Source organism: Dermacentor albipictus, chromosome 1 (assembly GCF_038994185.2).
Source record: "Dermacentor albipictus isolate Rhodes 1998 colony chromosome 1, USDA_Dalb.pri_finalv2, whole genome shotgun sequence".
NCBI classification, from domain to species: domain Eukaryota; kingdom Metazoa; phylum Arthropoda; class Arachnida; order Ixodida; family Ixodidae; genus Dermacentor; species Dermacentor albipictus.
In genome coordinates this window covers 101,679,543-101,702,820 of record NC_091821.1, presented here as the reverse complement: position 1 = coordinate 101,702,820, position 23,278 = coordinate 101,679,543, and the positions used below count along the sequence as shown (strand labels likewise).

Sequence of the window (23,278 nt, the reverse complement as noted above, 5' to 3'; positions counted from 1 at the left end):
CCCACCTTAGTAGAAAGGGACACTCAGCAGTTTCTGCAATGCTTCTGAGAGGAGTCACGGATAATTACAGCTGTCAAGAGGCTACTGTGGCGACACCCAGGGAGCTCCAGAGGGCATTGTGCATATTCAACACCATGGGGTGACAACAGTTTCTCCCATTGCCTTTCTTATCTGACTGGGTCCTGTCACGTATACACATGCTCTGAACGACTTTCGCGGCTTGGAAGCGCTTGGATGCCCCAGCAGCAGCCACAGCAGCCACATCAGCAGCAGCAGCAGTGGGAAAGTCAAAGGAAGAGGCAAAGAAAGCTTTGCTTTAAAAAAAAGGGAGGACCACTAAGCAACCCAATGAAGAAAAATAACATGCCTGTGTGGTACATGCAGCAGTCAGTCACAGTGTAAGCTAGAGGAGCAGCTCCATAGGAGCTCCACTTTTGCACCACGCGCTACAGGGTCTTCGCGGCGAGGTTTCTTCACATCGTTTTCACAAGAAGGATTTGAACTGTCCGCCCGGCGTCAACAGCAAGCTGTGGCATGCGCTGCAGCTTGTCCTGCTCTTTGCACAGCGGTCTGCTGAGCCCAATGTTGCCTGGTTGCAGCCGCATGTGTAGCTCTACGATTCACTTCTTCAGCAGCGGTTTGTACTTTGCAAGGAGGCGCCATAACATTTATCGAAGAGTAAACACAGGTATCCAGACTACATGGCGCCCATATCACATCCCTTGATCCATGGCCCGGTACATTGCTATTGATGACGATGATAATGATGGTTTATTGGCATTCCTTTCGAAACAGGGTAGTGACAAATAGCCGCCTAGCCTGCTTGAGTTAACCAGGTCCAGCTACACACAGCAAGCATGTTATATGCAACTGCTACGTGTTGGGGCACGTGGTGGAATATAACGGAACTGCAATGCAAAGTTTGTACTTATCGATGCTACGCAGCGCACATGTCACATCGCATGTCAAATAGCACGATCTGATGCTAATGATGATAATGATGATTTAATTGCATTTTCTTTGAAACGGGATGGTGAAAAACAGACACCCAGCCTGCTTGAATTAATCAGGTATAGCATACATGTTTTTTATTACATTAATATTTAGACATCTTAATAATCTTTTTCTTTCTCAAGAATTGCCTATTCACCTTGTACAACTACTTATGCAACCGTTACAAGAGGTGTCTCCTGGTGTAATAATATGCAACTGCAATGCAAAGGGAGCACATATAGATGCTACGCAGAGCACATCTCACATCGCAAAGCAGGTGGCACGATACAATGATAATGATTCATTGGCATCTCCTTTGAAGCTCGGCGGTGACAGTCACCTAGCCAAGCCTGATTTAATCAGGTGCATAATATCTTTTTCAGCCTTCTTGTATACATCTCCTTTAACTTTTTTCTTCGCTGAACCTTCTTAACTGCCTTGTACTGCTACCTGTGCATCTGCTACAGGGCATTCTACTTGGTGTAATATACAACTGCAATGCAAAATGTGTGCGCATCAACGCTACGCGGCGTGCATACGACACTGCGTGTCCCCTTGTGCAATAGGACACGTTTATAGAGCATTTTTACGCGGAATGCTAGCAAGCGCTGGTGTGGCTAAGTGGCAGAGTATGCGACTCCCACGCAGCAGACCCGGTACAATCCCGGTGGGAACTGCGCTTTCATTTTTTCTCATTCTTGGCTATAGCTGCTACAAACACCAAACACCAGCGGCAACGGCGAGGCGGCGGCAGAGGCGGCCGCCGCCACTGCCGCTACCGCTGCCACTGGACACCATCGCCAACTGAAACGGCTATTGGAATGAGCCCATAGCAGCTTTGCTGTAATAACTAATTGCTGTTGCCTATAGCTTGAAATTTAGTATAGCGAATAGATTCTAAATCTCTGTTTGAAACGTTTATGCCTATTGGTTGCAATGTCTTGAACTTATGAATGAGGCATGCTTCTCTGCACCATATTTACTCACATAAAGAAATGATCGCACATTTTTGTCAAAAAAAAAAAAAATTTGACGCAAATTCGGGGGTGCAATCATTACGCAGTTCAAATTTCCCACGAAAAAAAACATTTTCTTTTTTCATTCCGCATTGCTGCGGGATGACAACAGGTCAACAAGCAGATGGCTGTTGCTGTCAGTGCGAGACACCAAAACAAAAATGGCAGTCAGCGGAGCAAGCCGAACGCGCCGAACGTAATTATTTTTTTTCTTGCGAGTACATTATGCGCATTGGAACAGTTTCTTCCATATCAGTAATGAATAATATTGTTAATATCGGCAAGTTTGTCGCAAACTTGCTGCAAAGTGTAGCCATGTCCACTTTGAGGAAACAAACAGAAATGGGCCCGCTTAGCTGCCAGCGACAGAAAACATGGCGGGCATGCTGCGGAAACTGCGGCATTTGTCTTCACTGCTATCCTAATAGGGCACGTTTCCGCTAAGGATCGGCGACTATTTTAGCTGCGTTATAAGCGTCAGCGTATGAATAGGATACACTTCTAATGTATCAGTGTAAACGTGGCCACTATCGTTGCCGCTTGCGACTTGTGTGCCCACAAGTGCAGACGAGAAAAATCGAAAGGCGTCCTTTATGTTGTTGTTGTTGACCAAAACCATTATGAAGCCTACAAATAATAAAGCCAAGGCAAGTTTGGCTGTAGCTTTTTTTTTTTCCATGGAAGTGTGGAAAGTGATGAATGAAATGGAGCATCTGCTTAAGAATGTTGGGTTCGTGCAGACCGCTTGGTATGCCTTCAAGAGTTTTTCGCATAGCATTTGACAGTATTCGACAGATGGTAAGCGCGATCATCCTAAGCTAGACTTAGCACACGACATATCGCTCCGACCAGTTCAGGGTGCGGTGCGATCATTGCACGGGAAAGAAAAAAAAATCGAATTTTGACTACAAAATTCAGGGCTGCAATCATTCCGCAAGTGCAATCATTATGCGAGCAAATACGGTATTTTCTGTCTTGTGCAGAACGAAAATTTGACTGTAGGATGTAGAGTTTAAGTTCATAAAAGTTGTGACCTGGTTGGTTGAAATCCTCGGTAATGGCTTTGAAAAGCTTTTTAGCTGTGTCCATGTGATGTCCATTTAACCTGACATTCATTGATGGTCCTGTTTCACCCGTATATTTGTTTTTTTACAGAAAGAACATGCAAGCATATAAATTGCATCTGAACTAGTGCAAGTAAAGCTACTTTAAAAAAAAAATTATTTGAATCTAGGCCACTGGCATTTTCTTCAAATAACCATATACATATCTGCCAACCTGGCGAGATCGAAAATCGGGAGACTTTTCTTTCGCACACACAGGGGAGGGGGGGGGGGGGGTTGCATTCACTGTTTCAACTTCCGGTCGGACCGCGCGGGGGGGTGGGGGTGGGGGAATCGTTTAAACTTTCAGGCAGTGTTCGATGAGTCCTTTTGCAGGGACCTTGCAGTAGCAGACCTTGCTCACTTCAAAAATTTGTCCGAGTAGCTTTTCTCAAAACATGGTCCAGACTGACAAACCTTCTCTAGCAGCCAGTGTTGGAGGGTTGTGTTGCACTTTGACGAGCGGAATTCAGTCCTAGTTTTTCGCGCCGTGCTAAATATAATCTCACACTCTGCCTTGCTATACAGTATCACGGGTAAATCGAGCATCACCTTAGCAACTTGGTGAAACATGTTTTCTACGAATGTTTTTCATTTTTCCAACCATAGAGCCCTGGACGTCCCACCTTTCTCCATTCAGAATATCCACTTGAAGACTGTACGGCTGTAGTGGGGCAAACTCAGCTTCGAGAGCATCTAAAGCGTATTCAACAGATTCATTGGAATCTCGGGGCAGCAGCTGAGGGAAACTGAATAAAGAAACGAAGACTCGAGAGCGATGCCTGTGAAATAAAGTTCAGGTTGGCCACCTCCGCATTCTTCAGAGTTGCGTTTCAGAGTTGCGTCCACATCCATAACACTTCGCCTCGTCGCATTTCGGAAACATTTTCCGTAGAAGAGGCCAAACGTGGTCGTTGACACTAAGGGGTAGGTCGTGTTCAATGAAGAATCCCGGAAACAGGCATTCCACACTGCCGTCCCAGTCTTTCCGGAGAAAGTGCACTATGTTGTCTTGCTGCTAAGCTGTGCGAACAGAGCTTTGATGCTTCGCCGCGGAAATGTGCAATTTCAAGTCGCATTTGCCACCGTGAGACACGCTGACGTCGCATCCACACGTTATACAAAAAGGAAAATGTTCTTTTCTTGGTGTCAAAGAGGACGGAAATTCAGAAGTATAAGATCGCAAAAACTTCTGTGAATACCTTTTCTTGGGCTTTGATAGCACCATGGCATCAAGTACACGAGGATTGTAACTTTACATGGTGCACCGCACACACACGGCCTAACTAACACTAATCATACATACAAGCAGCATAGAATAAAGAACCAAGCAGCAGCAACAAGATGCACCATGGAGGGAAGGCATGCATGAAATGCAAGAGCTACATTGGCTCTGGCTTTGGTCGGCTTACTAAGCCCCGTAGTCGGCTGCTTAGTCGATGATACCAATGGTGCTAGTGCGGCTGTTGTTGGGGATGCTGACGATTACGATGTGGCTGTAGATTCCGCGGTGCCGGTTTCGCAAAAACCATTATTGCACGAACAGAGACCACTTTTCGGGAGATATAAGACAGTGATTGTACAATTGGAAAGTTCAGTCAAAGATTGGGAGTCTCCTGGGCGAATCGGGAGGGTTGGCAGGTATGCATATACCAAACTCTAGGGTCGGCTTAGATTCGAGGATTTTTTTTAAAATGTGCCAGTTTGTAATTGAAAATGATAAATATGGTGCACAGCTAGCGCCAACCAGGAAAGTCAGTATCGCAGCCACTACTAGCTGTACCAGTAGCCAACTGAAGTACACGAGCGATGTTTCCATTTTGGCCTGTTGTATTGGCGTGCAGCGTGGCGTTATCTTAAAGGGAAGCTGAAGAGTCTGTAGAATTCAATAAGACGCTCATATACAGATGCGGGAACCTTATAAACCATGAAGGTAAAATTTCGGGGGGGATTTTTTACTTAGGAGCGACGCAATCGTCAGTTAAAATTGCGCTGTAGCTCCGCCCCCTGTCGAGCGCCGCGCGCTGCTGCTGACGCTGACGATGCGAGCGGAGACCGGAAACCGCAGCTTAGCGACGTCAACACTGGTGTTCCGCTCCTTCGCAGTCTCCGCGACCGTGCTTATTTCTGTGTGCGTGCCGTCCTAATCTGCTTCACTCGACCCTACATTCCTTTATTTGAGTGTATATAGGAGTGGTAGTTGATGTGCGCAACATCAATTGAACTTGTAGGCCGATCATGCCGGCGTTCTGTGCAGCCTACGCTTGCACGAACACCAGCGGCCGCGACGATGTTCCGATGTTCCATTAGTTCCTGCAAGACAAGAAGCTTTCAGCTAAGTGGGAGGTTGCTGTGAAGCGAAACAACTTCAAGCGCTCAAGAACAAGTGTTGTGCTCTAACCACTTCCGTGACGATTACTACCGGAGTTTATCAATAATGCGTGCTTTGGGTTCTCCTAAAAAAAATTGTTAGCCCGCTGAACGGAAGGTGCATGTTTATCGCCCACCCTTGATGCAAGTTTCATCGCCAAGCGCCGCAAATTTTCTATTCGCGCGTGTGTTGTGAAACAGCCTGCATGCAGCTACCATAACGCAGTGCAAGCGTAAAGTTTGCATGTGTTGCAAAGCCTGCTTACGCCAAGATGCTGCACTCCCCCTTCTCTTGCACACATAAGAAACCCACCATCTCACGTAGCCGACGGAATTCGCCGGTTACGAGTAGCATGCGGATGGCGCGCTGATGAAGGTTGTATACTACACGTGCTACAACAACCTGTAAACTTTTCCCGCGTTTAAACCATCTGTGTAGATTGCCGACAGCTTTGGGGCAGCGCACAAATTCTGAAGATCGCATCACCGCTTACGTTCTACCAGGAGGCATGCAGGAACATAACACTACAGTTGTTTGCCCGGAAACGTACTCACTGGAACGCTGAATGCAGCTTAGCAAAAAACATACTCGCCAAAGAACATTTACAACACAAGGAGATACTAATGTTGAATTCCAATGGCGGAGTCAGAGGAGCCGACGGACTCCGCAAGCGAGCACTCTACTCTGGTGCAGAGCAACGCCTCCAAATCGCGAGTGGAACACAACCTGCGCCGCCGGAGCAAGGCGGAAGCGGAAGTTCTATCACCGAGTTACCCAGGATACCTTGCTTGTCATTTCCTTCCGCTGTTTGCTCCCAGCACCGCCACACCGATCACTTGTCTCTTCAGCGCCGTTCACCTGTTGTTTTTTTAAAAGTGCGGAATGGATATCTCGCCAAACGTGCAGCAGCTTTTGCTTCCTCGCGAGTCGTGACCGGTGGCGCCTCCCAGCAGACAAACATGGTAAAGGAAATACGTAACGCAGAGTTTCGGACCACTCCGCCGATTTTGGCGGAGCGTCTTTTTCTGCTCCACAGAGTGACTCCCGCTCTGAATCCCCTCCGACTCTCTCATTGGAACACCTTACTCCCGCCCTCACTCTGCCATTGGAACAAACTTGCTCTGAAACGAGCAGAAAAACTTGCTCCGACTCCGCCATTGGAATTCAACATAACACTTCGCCTTCGTTCGTGTGGAAAGCAGTGCTTGCACCAGCATTTATTGCTTCTTGGAGAGGCCGGCTCTTCGCAATCAGCTCGTACGTGCAGTATGTACAAGTATGTACGTACGTGTAGTATGTACAAGTATAAACCCCTTACAAGTGATCTTGCACGCGACAGCGACAGCGCTGCAAGCAAGGCGATGGCTGTCGCATTCACTCGTTGTCTGCAAGCCGAACCATTGTTGACGTCACGAGGCGCCCGACCAATCACAGGCGGAAACGAGGCGCGCGAGCTGGGCGTGTCTGCTGCTGCACTTTTCGTCGAAATAAAATATGTTTGCGCTTTCTTTCACTCAATTTCGATGCGATTTTCGAATTCAGAGGGTTGAAAACGACGGCGTGCTGCTCTTCACTCATTTTTTCTGGAAAACCTTTCAGCTTCCCTTTAATGGCACCAAACAGGCGATGCCACTATGCTGCTGCTTTCAAACGAGAAGTTGTGTTAGCCGATCACCAAACGTCCAAGCCAGACGGAACTTCAGCATCGATGATAAAAATGTCTGTCGTTCGAGGGGGCAGCAGGAGACGCTTCATGCATGTGCCGCAACGAGATGACAGCTATAAGGAAGATAAGCGCGAGATAACAGAGGAGCTGTTCACCGAGATCACAGCACGTCTCGATGCGTACAGGCTGTGTCTGCGCATGCACGGGCACGCAGACACAGCACGCAGCGTGCATTCGTAAGCGCATATAGCTAGCAGCGACGATGACGTAGATTAAGCTCGGCACGTTCATATTAAATAAATGCTGTTATCATTTTGTGGCCACTGTCCTCACTTTTTTGTTCGGCCTACATTCGAGGCAAGTCTTAATTTTTTCTGGCTTCGGACATTTGGGGGTCCGCTTAGAATCGGGGCCGGCCTAGATTCGACTGAATAGGGTAGTTTTCACTTCAGACGTACAGTTAAACCTGGATGTAACGAACCTATATGTAACGAATTCCTGGATTTAACGAAGTTTTTGAATTCCCCAACGCTGCCCCCATTGAAGCCCATGTATTTTCGACCTTGATGTAACGAACGCGTTGCGGCGGTTAGCCTTGATGTAACGAACTCCCAAAGCTGATCAGTCATTACTTTTTGCACTTTTAAGGAAAATTCGGCCGAAGAAATGCTCTAGATTATTGAATATTAATATTGTAAGGAGCCAGCAGCTACGCGAACGCCAGGGATTGCCGCGACCGAGCAAAGTTAGCGATGATGATGATGATGGCGGCAACTAGCGCCGCTCCGTGCCTAACGTAGCAGTCTTTTCAGGCTTTGCTTGTCTACCGTGACGCCAGGTGGCATTGGTATCGGCAGCTGATTTCTCTTTCAGATTTATTTTGTTTCGTATAGATTTGAGGACAAGCATTCTTATTTAGTGATTTTTATTTGTTTCAACGGCTTAGACGCACTTATGTGTAAGAATTCACTTGAAAAGCAACGCTGATAGCCGGTTCTTTCATTGCCAGGGCGCGGGAAGGGAGAGGGACGATGAAGAACGACACTTTCAATTTTTCGTTACATGCAGGTTTTCGTTACATGCAGGTTTCGCGTGAAGGCTCGTACGAATGATGCAGAAACGAAACCAAATAGCTCAATATATCCGCGAAGGTGAACTCACCCTTCAAGCATTTATTTTACACCAAAAAACTGCGTAATTTGCGCTTGCTTCTTCGGCACAAGTGACGGCACAACACGCCGCTCCAAAGAAGCTAAATCGTGTAGAGCTCCTTCATCGTCGAGCGAGCCGACGAAACGGCGCATAACGTCCATTGCGTTCATCACCTCCTTTGCAGAAGGCACGTCACACGGATCTGCCTCACAGGCACCATCATCACCGCCATCGGGATTTTGCACGCTTTCAGCTACTGCTGCATCAGACATTTCTTCTGTAGCCACGGCGGCGTTGTCGGCAAACAAAAAGTCAGTCAGTTCAACGTCGTCGGGTACACCACCGTTAGTGCATAGCTCGTTCCACGCTTCGGCCACATCGGACGGAGTAGAAAGGTCTTCCTCCTCTTCCTCGTCGGCACCAGCCCGTGCGTTTTTGGCTATTCCGGCCTTTAAAAAGCAATTCGCGATAACTTCTGCCCTGACCTCTTGCCAGGAGGCAGCAAGCATCTCGACTGCTTGATAAATGTCGATCTTCATCTCCCGTTCCAGACGGATGTCGAGAAGTATCTTCTGGATTAGTCGGCGCCGGTAACAGCATTTAAAACTGTTAATGACCCCTTTGTCCAGGGGCTGTATTAGAGACGTGCAGTTGGCCGGGAAGTAATGCAGTTCGATGTTCGACAGCTGCAGGCCCTCGACGTGGTGCGCCGAGCAATTGTCCAGCAGTAGGCAAACTTGACGGCCTTGCCGCTTGACGTCCTGGTTAAATTCCTTCAACCACTCAGAAAATATTGGCCGAGTCATCCAAGCTTTGGAATTCGCCACATACTTCACGGGCATACGCTTCGTCCCCTTAAAACACCTGGGACGGGCACTTTTGCCGACAACTAGCGGGACTCGCTTGTCTGTGCCGTCGAGGTTGGCACACAGCAGAATTGTTATGCGGAGCTTGCTCTGCTTTCCACCGCGGCAGTCATCGCCTTTTAACGCTAGCGTGCGGCCCGGAAGCATCTGATAAAATAGAGCCGTCTCGTCGGCATTGTAGACATCAGCCGCCTCAAAGCGACTCGGGATTCCAGGCAGCTCGTCAGCCACCCACGAAGCAGCAGCATCGCTGTCTGCGGAGGCAGATTCGCCGCTGATTACTCTTCCGACGACACCATGCCGGCTCTTAAATCCCTGCAGCCACCCGTTGCTTGCCTTGAAATCATCATGGCCCAAGATACACGCAAAATCCTTTGCCTTCTGTTGCAAGATCGCACCACTTATGGGTACATTTCTGGCTCTCGTGTCCAAAAACCATGTGAACACTGCCTTGTCCACATCAGTGTATGTGGACAGCTTCAGTCTTTTTTTCTTCGAGCTTGTTCCCGACTCCACTGCGTTTCTGATGCTGTGTTCCGCACTCAAAATCGTTGATAATGTGCTCGCTGGAATGCTGAAACGGGCGGCAACGTCCTTCTTCTTCTCGCCCGCGGAGACAGCATTTAAAATTGCGAGTTTGTCTTCAAAAGACAGAACTTTTCGTTTTCTGGCAGCAGAACTCATCACGACCAACCGACGACGTAGTTAGAAGCGGAGACGCACGACTACACGCCGACAGGCAGGCCTAGCACCTCCAAAACAAGTCGGACAAACCAGTACCAGGGCACAGTTGACACACGCACACGTGCAGAACGCAGGACAACACTCAAAATGGCGAATGCAACGCATCCATAGAGAAAGAAAAAAAAGTGACGCATGTCGTTTGTCATGGAGTGTCGTTCGTCATCGTCCCTCTCCCTTCCCGCGCCCTGGCAATGAAAGAACCGGCTATCAGCGTTGCTTTTCAAGTGAATTCTTACACATAAGTGCGTCTAAGCCGTTGAAACAAATAAAAATCACTAAATAAGAATGCTTGTCCTCAAATCTATACGAAACAAAATAAATCTGAAAGAGAAATCAGCTGCCGATACCAATGCCACCTGGCGTCACGGTAGACAAGCAAAGCCTGAAAAGACTGCTACGTTAGGCACGGAGCGGCGCTAGTTGCCGCCATCATCATCATCATCGCTAACTTTGCTCGGTCGCGGCAATCCCTGGCGTTCGCGTAGCTGCTGGCTCCTTACAATATTAATATTCAATAATCTAGAGCATTTCTTCGGCCGAATTTTCCTTAAAAGTGCAAAAAGTAATGACTGATCAGCTTTGGGAGTTCGTTACATCAAGGCTAACCGCCGCAACGCGTTCGTTACATCAAGGTCGAAAATACATGGGCTTCAATGGGAGCAGCGTTGGGGAATTCAAAAACTTCGTTAAATCCAGGAATTCGTTACATATAGGTTCGTTACATCCAGGTTTAACTGTATTAAAACCATGCAGATCCTATGCACTGTAAGAACTAGTGTAGGCAAAGCCTAGATGTGTGCGGTAGCTTTGTCTTACCAGGCTGGCTCGAGGGACCCTCCTCAACTGTTGAAGCAGAAGGGATAGTATTCTCAGGTTGATCCACAATACGATCCAAGGGTGTGGGAAGGTCATTGATCACTGCCGTGGAAATACTGTCAATGGTGATAGACCCTGGTCCAAGCTCCATGAACACTACTGGGCTTTGAGCTGTCAGCAGTGCAGGGCCCGTAGTGCTGAAGGGACCAACGCCTCCAGTAGTAGGAGATATGCTGCTAGGCGTTGGCGCCTGCAAGTAATAAATGAAGTCAAAGGCGCTGTCTTCACAGTTTTTTGGGCACGACATGAAGAGACCAATGTGAGAATGAAAGGTGCAGGCCACATGAAAAAAAGACTTGCTTCACCATCACAGCAGATAGATTGAAATTGCATTTTTGGTTTGCAGTATTAGGCTCAAAGTAGAAGTTAGTGCCAACACAGTGTCTACCAAGCTGACGTTTCAAAGTTCCCCGAGTTTTCCAGGTTTTCCCTGATTGTACTAGCAAAATTCCCTGAGTGACACAGAACTTTCACTGTCACTCTCTAGTAAGCATGTTAAAAAATACAAAGCGACTTATTTCAATTTGAACAGAACTTGAATTCGAAGGGAGTGGTTAGTAAAATACAACGCAAATAAAATATCTTCGAAAAAAAAAAATGGTAAAACCCATTGCAAATCAAGTCGAACATTCTCAAATCAAATAAAAAGGAGATCTGTATACAGTCGAACCTCGATATATCGAACAGCGTGGTGATCGCAAAATAGTTCGATATAGCCAGAATTTGATATATAAAATCACGTAGAAAACACGTCAAAAACTAGCGCAAATTAATCAATGAACCAATTGTGGCGCAATAGATACTCACATGAAGCTTCAAACAAAGTATTTATTCAGTTCGCTGAAAGTACTGAAGCAGCGTAGCCTGCTTCATATTGGCAACCACGTGCTTGACCACGGCGTCCTCAACATAGTCCAAACGGTCCACAAGAGACAGTCCAGTGCCTTCTATTGCGCCGCAGTAGCGGCGTACAACAGCCAAAGCAGCTACAGCCTCAGTTGCAGTCGGGAGCGGGGCAACATCAGCGCTTGCTGGATCAGCCTCGGCAGCATCTTCGTTTGGCCGCTCAGCAGTCACTTCTGCCGCGATCTCCACGTCTGTTAACTTTGCCACTGTTCCGGTGTGTCGTCACCGCCAACGAAGTCCGCAATGCACATGATGTGTGGCTCAGCACCGACAAAGTACTCCAACTGGCTCCACGGCCGGCTCGATCACGAGCGCACGGCGGGGGCAAGCCTCGCCGTGCGCGCGTGATCGAGGCGGCTTGCCCCGCCGTGAGCGCATAGGTGCGTGCGTGATCGAGGCGGCCGTGCTGGCTCCAAGCCGCCGCGTGTGTACGCCGCTACGTTCAAATGGCGCCCTCAATGCAACCGATGTGGGCAGCTGTCGTACGCAGCAGTCTGGAACGCCGATCGCGCCGCCGCTATCTTCGAGAGTGTTGCGGGAAAGCTTGCCTCCTGTCAACAGAGCGCACTTGCTCTGGGGCGGCGGAGTTCGATATATCCATTTTACATCCGGCCCCGTTCGAAATAAAGAATTAAAAATGCATGCGATTTTTTATGTGATATAGAAATTGTTCGATATACGCAATAATTCGATATATCCGTGTTTGATATATCGAGGTTTGACTGTATATATATATTTATGCAAATACCTGCAGCACCACAAGGGCATTGTAGCAATCGTACCTTCTAGATGCATATAGAAACAAATATTTTTGAATATGAACTATTTCTATCAACTGATAGCATGCTCATTGGTTTGAAGCCCAAACTTGGTCACAAGTGCGATTCTCTCGCAAGAGCCACTAAGTCAGCCTCAACTGTCCTGATATACTCTCAGCCTGCGCACAACGCCTCAGTGTTGCATTTTACTGCTATGATGAGTTTATTTAGGTGTACATGAGGGACAGCTGCACCTCGGCATCAGCAAACACCGTTTTTTGTGCTCAAGCTTCTTCAAAGAAGTGGCAGCATGCTTCCTTTTCCATTCATTCCTCAATGTGTAGGTTACTTGTGTCCTTGTCCTCCTCCCACTGCAAGTTTGCCACACGGACCATTTGAAGCATCCTCTTGGACATCTGTACCGTCAACGTCCAGATTTTTTGGGCTCCCTAGGGGCCATGAACATGTCCGAAAATCGGGCAGTCAGAAAAAGATGAATGCATGTCTTTTACTGCTCTTAAAGTCTCAAATCGCCAGAGGCAAATCTGAAAAAGCTCTGAAGGCCTGCCAGTACATTTGTTAGGCATATCGGTGCTCGTACTGTAACAGGAGACAGCAGGTGCACGCGTGTATAATTAAGGAATACATACTCTGTGCCATGACAATTGCCCCTTCCCATAGTGGTGAGCTGGGAGCTAAGACAGTTCCCAGCTCACCACTACGTCGTGAAGTCCCAACAATGTAACCAAGTGGCAGCAAACAGCCAAGCAAGAGGAAGTGAGTGGTGATAGAAAGAAGGGCCCGGTGCGGCATACGGCGTCTAGCTCAGCTAATGAGCTACGTATGGGTGAACAGTGAGTGCAAGCAACACTGCCGACGTGGCCCCCTCTCATTTAGGGCACTGTCAGGGTTGCATCAATGTGATTACTGAATGTGATAAACTCTTTCCATACCGTGCCCATTGGGCATCGTTAGTCACTAACGATGGTTTGAAACTCCAGTTTTGAGACTTTTCATGCTGCTCACAGACACACTGCTCTATCGGATGTGAAGGAGGAGAACTATTTTGTTTTCTAAGCAGTTCACTTTCACCTCCAGGGTGTAATTTTTGAACATGCTCCGAAGTTTCAATGATCGTCAAAGTAGAAAGCAAAAATATCCACCTACAGGAGCAGCGCACGTGCTTTGAAAGATTGCAGATCTTGCAATACTGCTGCGTTTCCAACTGATTTAATCGATGAACTGAGCAGCACCGATTCTGAGAATGCTGCCTCTTCGTCGGACTGACTCTGAGAGCGACAACGACAAAAGGCAGCCCGGAAAATCTGTGGCCATTGCCTGGCATGCCCAACTGTAGTGCTTGCAGTTAAATTTTTGTAGTGAAATATCTGTTCAATTAAAAATTTTGATTTTTTTGGAGATGGTGCCTATTGGACAGCAATACATTTTTTATATTTCATAATTTTTCTTACATGTTTTTCTTAGTAGATACAAGCGTGTCTTTACAAACTTTGTCCAATTTGATCTCACAATCTTGATTACGACATACATCTCGTTAACCCTTTGAAGGTTTTTGCCGTACATGTACGGCGGCGATTTTCTGTCCCGCAAGGTCTTTGCCATACGGGTACGGTTTCGACCCTCCATTTGAAATTTCGCGTCATAATGACGATGCGCGCTTACTGGGAGGTGCTGCCACCTTTTAGGACTTACAAGGGACATTTGAAATTTGTGCTACCTTCTTGGGGAGATAAACAGAACTGATTTCTAGCTTCAGCGCGTCACGCAGACTGCGGCAACACCCCTTTTGCGGTTTCGGTTTCACCGCGTGATTGCAACGAAGGCGCACGAAACGTCATTTTTTCTCTTTGTCGGTGCTCTCTTGCAGAGCCAGTGGAAGTTGATTTCTATCTTGATTGGCGCTGCTCTTAGCTTGTTTATAACCACCACTCACAAGTTATTGTTGCTCTAAGCAGCAACGCACTTTCGCGGTTTCAGTTCCTCCGCGTGATCGCAACGGAGGCGCACGAAACATGATTTTTCTTGTTGTCGGCACGCTATCGCAGGGGCGGCGGAAGTTGATTTTTATCTTGATTGGCGCTGCTCTTAGTTTGTTTATCACCGCCGCTCACGAGGTATTCTCGCTCTCTGCGGCAACGCGCTTACACAAGAGAGTGCCTCAGACCTCTGCCCAAGGCAGCCGCACGCAGAGAAGATGTAGTATGTGTGCCAACACAACTCGTCGCTCCAAGAGAAGAACATATACACATTTTCGGTGTGCAGACTGCGATAAGGCGCTGTGCGGAGACCAGTGTTTCAAGGAGTACCACACTGAAATGCTGTTGAATATTTTGCAGTTCTGAGTGATGCCGACACCAAAATACTGTTCCTAATTTCTTTTTACTATTTATTCCCGACTTTATACATCTTATATATCCAAGATCTGCAATAAAGTAAATTGACCACCTAAGAAAGCTTTTTCAAAATAATTCGACCCTCAAACGGTTAATATAACTTTTATGCATGAAAAGTGCGTTTATTCTGCTTTTTGTTGAGTGCCGTAGTTCCTTCAGGAAAAAAAAAAAAAAGAAATCCGACGTAACCTACAAAAAACACCAACTTTCCCTATGGTAGGGAAAGAGTTAATCGTGACCTTGAGTAAGATGATCGGCATTTTTGAGCAGGCGCGCGATCAGCCCGCACGCTGCAGCATAAAGAAGCCAGTATGCAAGCCCACAGTGATTCAGTGAGATCACAGCTCGATAAAGATGCTCACTTCTTGCTTGCGTGACAGAGAGGCGTAAATGCCGAGCCATTTTCAGGCGTCTGCTAAACGTGTGACAATTGCATTTTCTGCAGTTCAGTTTCAGTTTTCGAAGTTAAACTGTCTAGAATTCATTGCGATGTAAAAAGTAGAAGCATCAGCCTTTTCAATGTCTCGAACTGGTTGTGCTCAGATGACTGGCTCTAAATATTGCATTAGGATCAATCATCTCGACTCTGCAAGCATGCTGTCCTGGCACAGTGCCACTAATACCATTGCCCATAGACACCGATGTGTCCAGTGCCGATGCACGCAACAGCAAATGGTGAGGATATTGGCAGATTTGTAAAGGTACCATGTGGTCTATGCGCAGCCAGCGGGTTTTTATTTTTGTGATGTTGCTTATCTTGAAATTTTGTCTCGTTTTTATATCTTCGAGTAAACAGGGTGTTATTGCACTGCACTTGAAGGAAACAAAAAAATATATTAAAGTGCAATGACTTACTGCCTGTGTAGATGTCGATGTAGCACTTGTGGTGGTGGTGCCAGAAGATATTCTTGTGGTAGGAACAGATTCGGTTGAAGGGGACTGTGCTGCACCAATATTTATTTGGCTCTGGGAAAATAAAACCAAGCACAACAGACATCAACGTGGCTGCAATACACATCAGCCAGCATATAAACAAATTTTTATTTGCTCTACATACTGTCAGCAATGTTTCACAAACAGTTGCTGTTGCTGAGACTAGATCACAATAACTGAAACCTCTAGTCCATAACTGGAAATGATAATAGGATGCATTTTTTTTTCATTCTTAGCAGAAAAATGCAAGCACTCAGAGTGTTAAATTAGGAAATGCAAACAGCTTGCATTTAGGTTGTGTCAGCAAATGCAAGACCTAAGCACAGATGGGGTTCTTGTGTATGCAAGTCGCTTGAGTATTCCAATCACGCACTCTACTGAAGGACTGAACAATTTGAAACATTCAGTATACAATTTTCAACAAGATACATGAAATCTATTTTCTTATGTTATATCCCAATAAAAATTGTGGCCAAGGACTGAGTATGCAAACTTGGAATTAGTAACAGCACAGATAAAACCAGGAATGAAATGCAACACTTGGAAGCAAGAAGGAAAGCAGCATGATGTTCCATACTCACTTGGAATGGCATGCTAGTGTGAAAGATGCTGCCAGCCTGACTGGGTCCCAGAAGGCGAGCACGCAGCGTACGTGGCCTGGCACCCACATTCACATGGAGATCACTCACAGCATGCAAAGCGTGGCTCAACAGATGTAATGCACAGCATACACCATTGGCCAAGCGCTGCACATTAGCATCCTGAAAAAGTATGAGCCACATGTAAATACAACCAAAAATGATACAGATGTTAAGAAATTAACAACAGAAATGGCAATAGATAAACAGCACAAAAAAGGATGTGGAATTAGAACAGTGCTTGTTAAGTCCATTTATTTTCAAAGTCTATGTCCTTTGCACTGTTCATCTGTCACCATGCAAACTTACTAACCCACCCAACTTTTTGCTCTGTCAACACAAAGCTGAATTGTGTCCGACAATTAAATTTTAGTAAACCTGACTGTGTGCCTTAAGAACATTTATACAGTCGAACCAACTTATAACAATATTCAAATGCCACGAAAATTCCATTGTAACCGATAATTGTTAAAACTGGGTTGCATGAAAAAATCCAAACAGGGGGATCGCAGCGCTGATCTTAGCAAACTACAGTCGAACCCCGCTACAACGAACGTCGCTTCAACGAAATTTTCGCTTCAACGAAATATTTCCAATTCCCTGTCAGCTCGCTATACAAAGTAATGGAACAAATTTCTCATCACAACGAACCATTTTTGGGGCGCGTTTCCGCTTCAACGAAATTTTTGCTATGCGAAGCTCGATTTAAAAATATATCTTACAATAAAACAAGCATATCGCCGCCCATCTATGTACTTCCATAGGCCCACGCTGCTTTGTTTCGCTAAACATTCGCTGGACCAAACTAATCCACTCACTGAAACGCACATGATCACCGCCATAGCTTGGTGTTGATGACTATCGGGCTGGCTGCCTTGCGACAAGGCGCGGGGGCAAGCTCCCGTTTTCTTCCAATCCAATTCAGAGCCGCAACCAATCCGTTGCCAAAGGACGCAGCAGCCTGGCAACAGCAGCGCGTTTGCCCTAGTTTTTTTCACTCGTGCTTGTGCTGCTAGTGCGCTGTAATGAATGCGAGCATGGCGACTTCATCTAGAAAGCGGAAGTTCCTCTCGCTTGAAGAGAAGGCACGGATTATCAGCGCGGCATCCAGTGGCAGGAAAAAGGGAGATGTTGCAGCGGACTTCGGCATCTCACAGAGCACGCTGTCAACGATCTTGAAGTCGAAAGACGCGATAGCGCAAGCTCTTTCTTCGGGGACATCCGCGAAGCGGAAAAAGCTGACGCAAGCGGCTCATGAGGACCTTGAGAAGGCTCTGTACACGTGGTTCCTCGACGTGCGCGCAAAGAAGATGCCGGTCAGCGGAAACATGTTGCAGCAAAAGGCACTTGGCTATGCCTGTATGCTGGGCATCAATGATTTCAAAGCCAGCTCAGGGTGGCTGACCCGTTTTAAGGCCAGGCATGAAATCGTCGCTAAAGTGCTGTGTGGGGAGTCGGCCTCATCAGACGCCGACGCTGCATCTGCTTGGGCATCAGCTACTGTGCCGGAATTAATGGAGAAATATGCCACATCAGACATATACAATGCCGATGAAACGGGACTTTTCTTCGAGCTCCTCCCCTCCAAGACGCTTCACATGAAGGGCCAGCCATGCAGCGGAGGGAAGCATAGCAAAAAGCGTGTGACTGTGCTCCTGTGCTGCAACATGGACGGGTCTGACAAGCGCTGCCCACTGGTGATAGGCAAAAGTGCGAAGCCGCGGTGCTTCAAAGGTGGCAAGAGCCTGCCCGTCAAATATGTTGCCAATAAGAAGTCTTGGATGACACGGGCCGTTTTCAAAGAGTGGCTAACCGCTTTCGACCGTGACATGACGGCAAAGAAACGTAAGGTTTGTTTGCTCATCGACAATTGCTCAGCGCATAACGTTGAAGACGTTCAGCTTCAAAGCGTGGAAGTAAGATTCTTCCCGCCGAATTGCACGGCTTTAATCCAGCCGCTGGATCAAGGTATCATCAATAGCGTTAAAAGCGCTTATCGACAGCGACTGATTCAGCGGCTGGTGTTAAACATCGACACCGGTCGGGCAATCGAAGTGGATTTGTACATGGCTGTACAGATGGTCTCAGCAGCGTGGACGGCAACCAGTCGCAGTATCATCTACAACTGTTTTGTGCACGCCGGCTTTCACTCCGATGCTCAACTGGCAGCGAACTCCACGTCGGACGAGGAAGGCTGCAGTACAATTGCTCCACCCTCCACAGAGGCCAATGCGGCATGGGCAGCCCTTCAGGACTCCGGAGATGTGCCGGCCGATGTTCACATCGGCGACTACATCGCTGTTGACAGTGAAGTGCTAGCTCACGAGGAGCTGAGTGACGAAGCTATAATTGAGGGCGTTCGCCACAACGACGCATCATCGGATGATGACAGCGACGCGGAGGACTTAGCGCCACCACCTGCAATAAAAGTGATGGATGCTTTTGATGTGATCCGCAGATTTTTCGGTGCTCACGATGACGACGTCGCGATGCAACTGTTCACCGAGTGCGAAAGCCGCGCCACTGCACTCGTGGCAAAAAAAAAGAAGCAGAAGAAGCTGACCGACTTCTTTGGAAATAAATGATGTTTTGGGACTATGTGGTCCAACCTGACAGTGTTTTTGGCCTGTTTTCGCCTCAACGAAATTTCGCTTTAACGAAATTTTTCGCGCGCCCCGTCAGTTTCGTTGTAGCGAGGTTCAACTGTATAATGGCGGGGAGGCCAGTGCCCCTCCCCACTATATCCCTACCACCTTCCACCATCCGGCTGCCGATTGTGCTCCCTCGTTTAACTGCTTTCTGGGCGCTCTGATCACGTGTAACAAGCCGCAGCTGTCGGCGTTAAAGAATAGCACTGCTATAACTGCAAAGAGGGGTCATGGGTGGCAAGCGATATGCGAGCACCACCGAGGCAGCGCTTTGGCGGGCCCAAAAGGGGCCTTTTAAAAAATGCGAGGAGGTTGCCGCGGCAGCCTGTCAGCTTGAGAAATCCAGAAGAAACGCTGAGGCAAGAATGCCACAAGCGTCTCACCACGTACGTCGCAATGCATTGCAAGAGAAAACCCTATGTCCGTCAGCCTTTCCAACATCCTTCTCCAAGGTATCCAGGTGCTCCACCTAGTGCAGCGGAAGGTTCCTTGCAAAAACAAAGCCCTGGAGGGACTGAATCATCTGGCGGGCCTCCTGTGAGGACAACGTTGAGGCAGCCTGCCTGCCCTACCGCGTCATCGCTGCCGTCGTCGCCGTCGCTATTCAATGCAAGCACGTTCGCGATGACTGCCTCATCGGTTAGAAGCACTTAGTTTCCAAATCTATAGCCGTGCGCTTTCTTTTCACTGGGAACGTCACGCACTGCCAATTATCAGCGAGCGGGTCAGTCATCTTCCGCTTCAGTGGTGAGTCAAATGAGGCCAAGAAACCACGTGGCCAGCAGTGATATCGACGCAAAAAACAAACATGGGGCTGTTTGCAGAACTGCGCTGAATGAAGAGAAAGTGAGCAAGATGCGAGCAGTGCAGTTTGTGTGGTCCATTCGTGTTTCGGAAGTGACGCGGCGTAGAGATATGGGTGCAGCCCATTCGTGCTCGGAGGGTGGAAAGGCGACGAGAGAGAGGCGCGCAGAGAAGGCTGGAAAATGAGCGCGCGGCGGCCGTTGGAGCAGCGGGCCATCGTGTAGTGGCTTGATTTTTTTGTTTTCTTTTTTTTCTTTTCAAGGATTTCGTATTTCACTACCTTTCGGCTCAGACACTGAGCAGCCAGACTTCATAACCGATAATGCGGCATCGGGGCATTGTAGTAAACGGGTTATTTCACCATGCGAAACATACAAAAGTTGATGGTGCAGCAGGTTCTCAATGTTATAACCAATATATTGTTAAAACCGGTATCGTTATAAGTGGGTTCGACTGTATAATGCAAGAGACATAGGAGAAAAGCATTTATCACTGCTAGAAGAAAATAATTGCATTCAGTAATATTGCATGGCCAACAAACGCTTGCTCATATTCACCTTCAATTTAAATTTCACATGCCAAAGCTAAGCAAATTATGGAAAAGCTATGCAGCTACAGTCTAAGCCAGTAAATGCACGGGACAAATTTTAAACATACTTTCAGTATGACATCGCTGGGCATTACAATACCTGTTTCTGTATCACTATCTGCTGCAGAATAAGCAAGCAGCTATGAAAGTAAGGTAGCACTGTTTGCTGAGGGAGGTGATCCAAATTCGTGGGTGAAAGAAACCAGCGGGAAAACGCGAAGACAAAGAAGAACTACATAGGACAAGCACTATTTAGCAACGTTTGCCTAGAGCTTGTCCTGTGTAGGTCTTCCTAGTTTCATGTTTTTCCACTGTTTCTTTCACCCACTACCATGAAAGTAAGGGTGTACCATTAGCTATAAGCTTTGATTGATAGCCACGTAAAAAAGTAATTGGTCACTGAATAAAAAAATTTCACTGAACGGCCAGAAAAGTAGATAAATCTAGCAAGAAGTTCACTTAAAGTACAGAAGACTAGCAGATCACAAAGTGGGGTTGAAATAAAGAGTGGGAGAGAGCGTGCACACGGGCATGCGTGAGGTGTCATGCAAACTTGACGTGGTCCTCCTGATTTCAGAACCTTCAACCAGCGGTAAACAACGCCAAACGCAACAGTGCAAAGACACCTGCTCTTTACCGTTAGTGCTGACCACAGCCGAGCCGCACTGTGCCAACACATGAAGCTGTGTCGAGTGACATGATGCAATGTCTGTGCTTTTGTCTGTCAAGCAGATTGGCTTTAACAAGCTGACAATAACCCTTCTGTTTCATAGAGGAAAAGTGGAAAGCAAAACCTTCTAAGCAATAGTAGATAGCCTTATTATACAGTATGGACCCCTACCAAACTGAAGACCTCATTGGTTTTTAGGACACCATAGCATCACTATATCTTCAGCTTCAAAGAAAAATGAGCACTTGATTTTATTCAACAGACATTCTATTGATAAGGAATTATTGTACAGACCTTCATATATGAACTGTGCTGCAACTGGCGCTGGCATACTAATCTGTAGTTGCCTTTAAGCATGGATAAATTTCCAATCGGTGAAGGTAGATTTTACAGGTTTAATCTTTTTCCAATTGCAAAAATTGGAGGCATGCTACTTCTTTCACCATTAAATTCTGTGCTCATTAAAGGAGCCTCGACACATTTTTCCAACAAATCATTGAATGGCCTCACTATTATCCCTTTTCAGTGATGAGTTTGTTTGGGCGATATTATAAAATGAACGAACAGTTTATTTTTGGTTGCACAGAAACAAAAAAAGTTACATGGATAATGGAAAATGCCAACAACACCAAGTAAGCAGCGAAAACACAGCACAGCGCGGACTCTATATCTGTCGCAGATGGCTTTCAACATACAGCAGCCCAGCCATGCGCATACAGCCACCAAGGCCACCAGGAGTAGAACGCAACCCCCTCCCTACCTTCCCCCCAATGCCTTGCGTGTGAGGGCAGGCGGCGCACATTCTCCCTACATTCGCCTGTTGTGTGCGTAAGGCTGAGCCATGATTGCAGGCTCACCCTCGCATGCTTTCTCTCCCACATACACCATATGGCGTGTAATGACCATTTTATTGCCCTTGGATTTCATATGGAACCTCACAGCAGCGCCAACACTAATGGCAGAAATGGACCTGGAGTGTCCATATAATTGCTATTGCAGTAAAATGAACAACTATAGTTGCCAACCGTTTATTCGGACCTCACGGGGATTGCGGAAATGTCCGAATAAACAGGTGTCCGAAAAAGCAGGTTATGAAAAAAAAAATGAAATCCTTTATTTCCACGCACTTATTCGGGCTCGGCAGTAGGCTTGGCTTGAAGAAATCGCGAATGCGCCGTTGCACGCTGTTCCGTTTACGCGCAATCAGATAAGCCTGAATCTCGGAGAGGGTCGTAAGGTCACTATAGGCGGCTGAAAGCACAGTCACTGCTTGTACACGCTCCGCATGTGACGGCAGCGTAGCACATGGTGCGTCAACTTCCGACTCGGTCATCGTCCGGCGGTGCAGCAGAAACCCGACGAATGATCTCGCCGTCGTCAAGTTCTGCGCATTTCAGTACAGCAGTGTCAGCACCTGTGAAACTGTCAATGAGACGGTGTCCGGAATCTCAATGCAACCACTGCGCAAGTCTCGGCAGAACATTTTCCGCGTCGGTAGGGAGCACATCGGAAGGCGACAAATCTTAGGCCTCCCGGCACCCGCTTGCCGGCATTCCGCAGCGCAGTCTGCGCGGGCACTGTCGGCGCCATTAGACACTTGACGAGATGTTTCCGTATGCCGCGTTGGATCACCGAAACCTCGACACAGCACACAAAGCAAACACCACCGTGCCGACACCAGTCACACAAACGAATAACGTGGCAAGAAACAAATCAGCTGCTGGATTGTCTTGACATGGCTTACTAAGCTGAAACCGGAACTGCTGCAGAGCCACTCTATCGAACTAGGCAAAAACGATGATGATGAGCGGGGATTTCCAGTAGCGCCACTTTGTGGGGCAGCAAGGAGGCTCCGTTCAAAACAAAAATGGCGTGCAGCAAGTCGAAACATCCACCGGTCATAGTCGGTGCATGGTGCTCTAAATCGAGTTGGCTCAAGGAGTGTCCGAAAAATCAGACGAGAGGTTGCAAGGTGTCCGAACTTTCGGCAGTTGTTATACATTATGGTCTACGGGGAGAATGGCGGTGCCGCGAAGCTGACCGAATAATCGGGCATGTCCGAATTTTTGGAGTCCGGAAAATCGGTCGGCGACTGTATATTGTGGAAATTTTTTCGGCAGTAGGGGGAAAC

At 47.3% G+C, this 23,278-nt stretch overlaps 1 protein-coding gene across 4 annotated transcripts in view; it reads right to left on the bottom strand.

Moving 5' to 3' along the window:
- Positions 1-23,278, bottom strand: part of LOC135906157 (large proline-rich protein BAG6) — a 231,625-nt gene that overhangs the window by 115,029 nt on the left and 93,318 nt on the right. For all 4 annotated transcript variants that reach the window (XM_065437392.1, XM_065437393.1, XM_065437391.1 and 1 more), the window contains 3 exons: positions 16,380-16,559; positions 15,721-15,831; positions 10,728-10,977 (listed from right to left, as the gene is read on the bottom strand). In XM_065437392.1, coding sequence (XP_065293464.1) covers positions 10,728-10,977; positions 15,721-15,831; positions 16,380-16,559 — 541 coding nt within the window. The remainder of the gene's footprint in view (positions 1-10,727; positions 10,978-15,720; positions 15,832-16,379; positions 16,560-23,278) is intronic.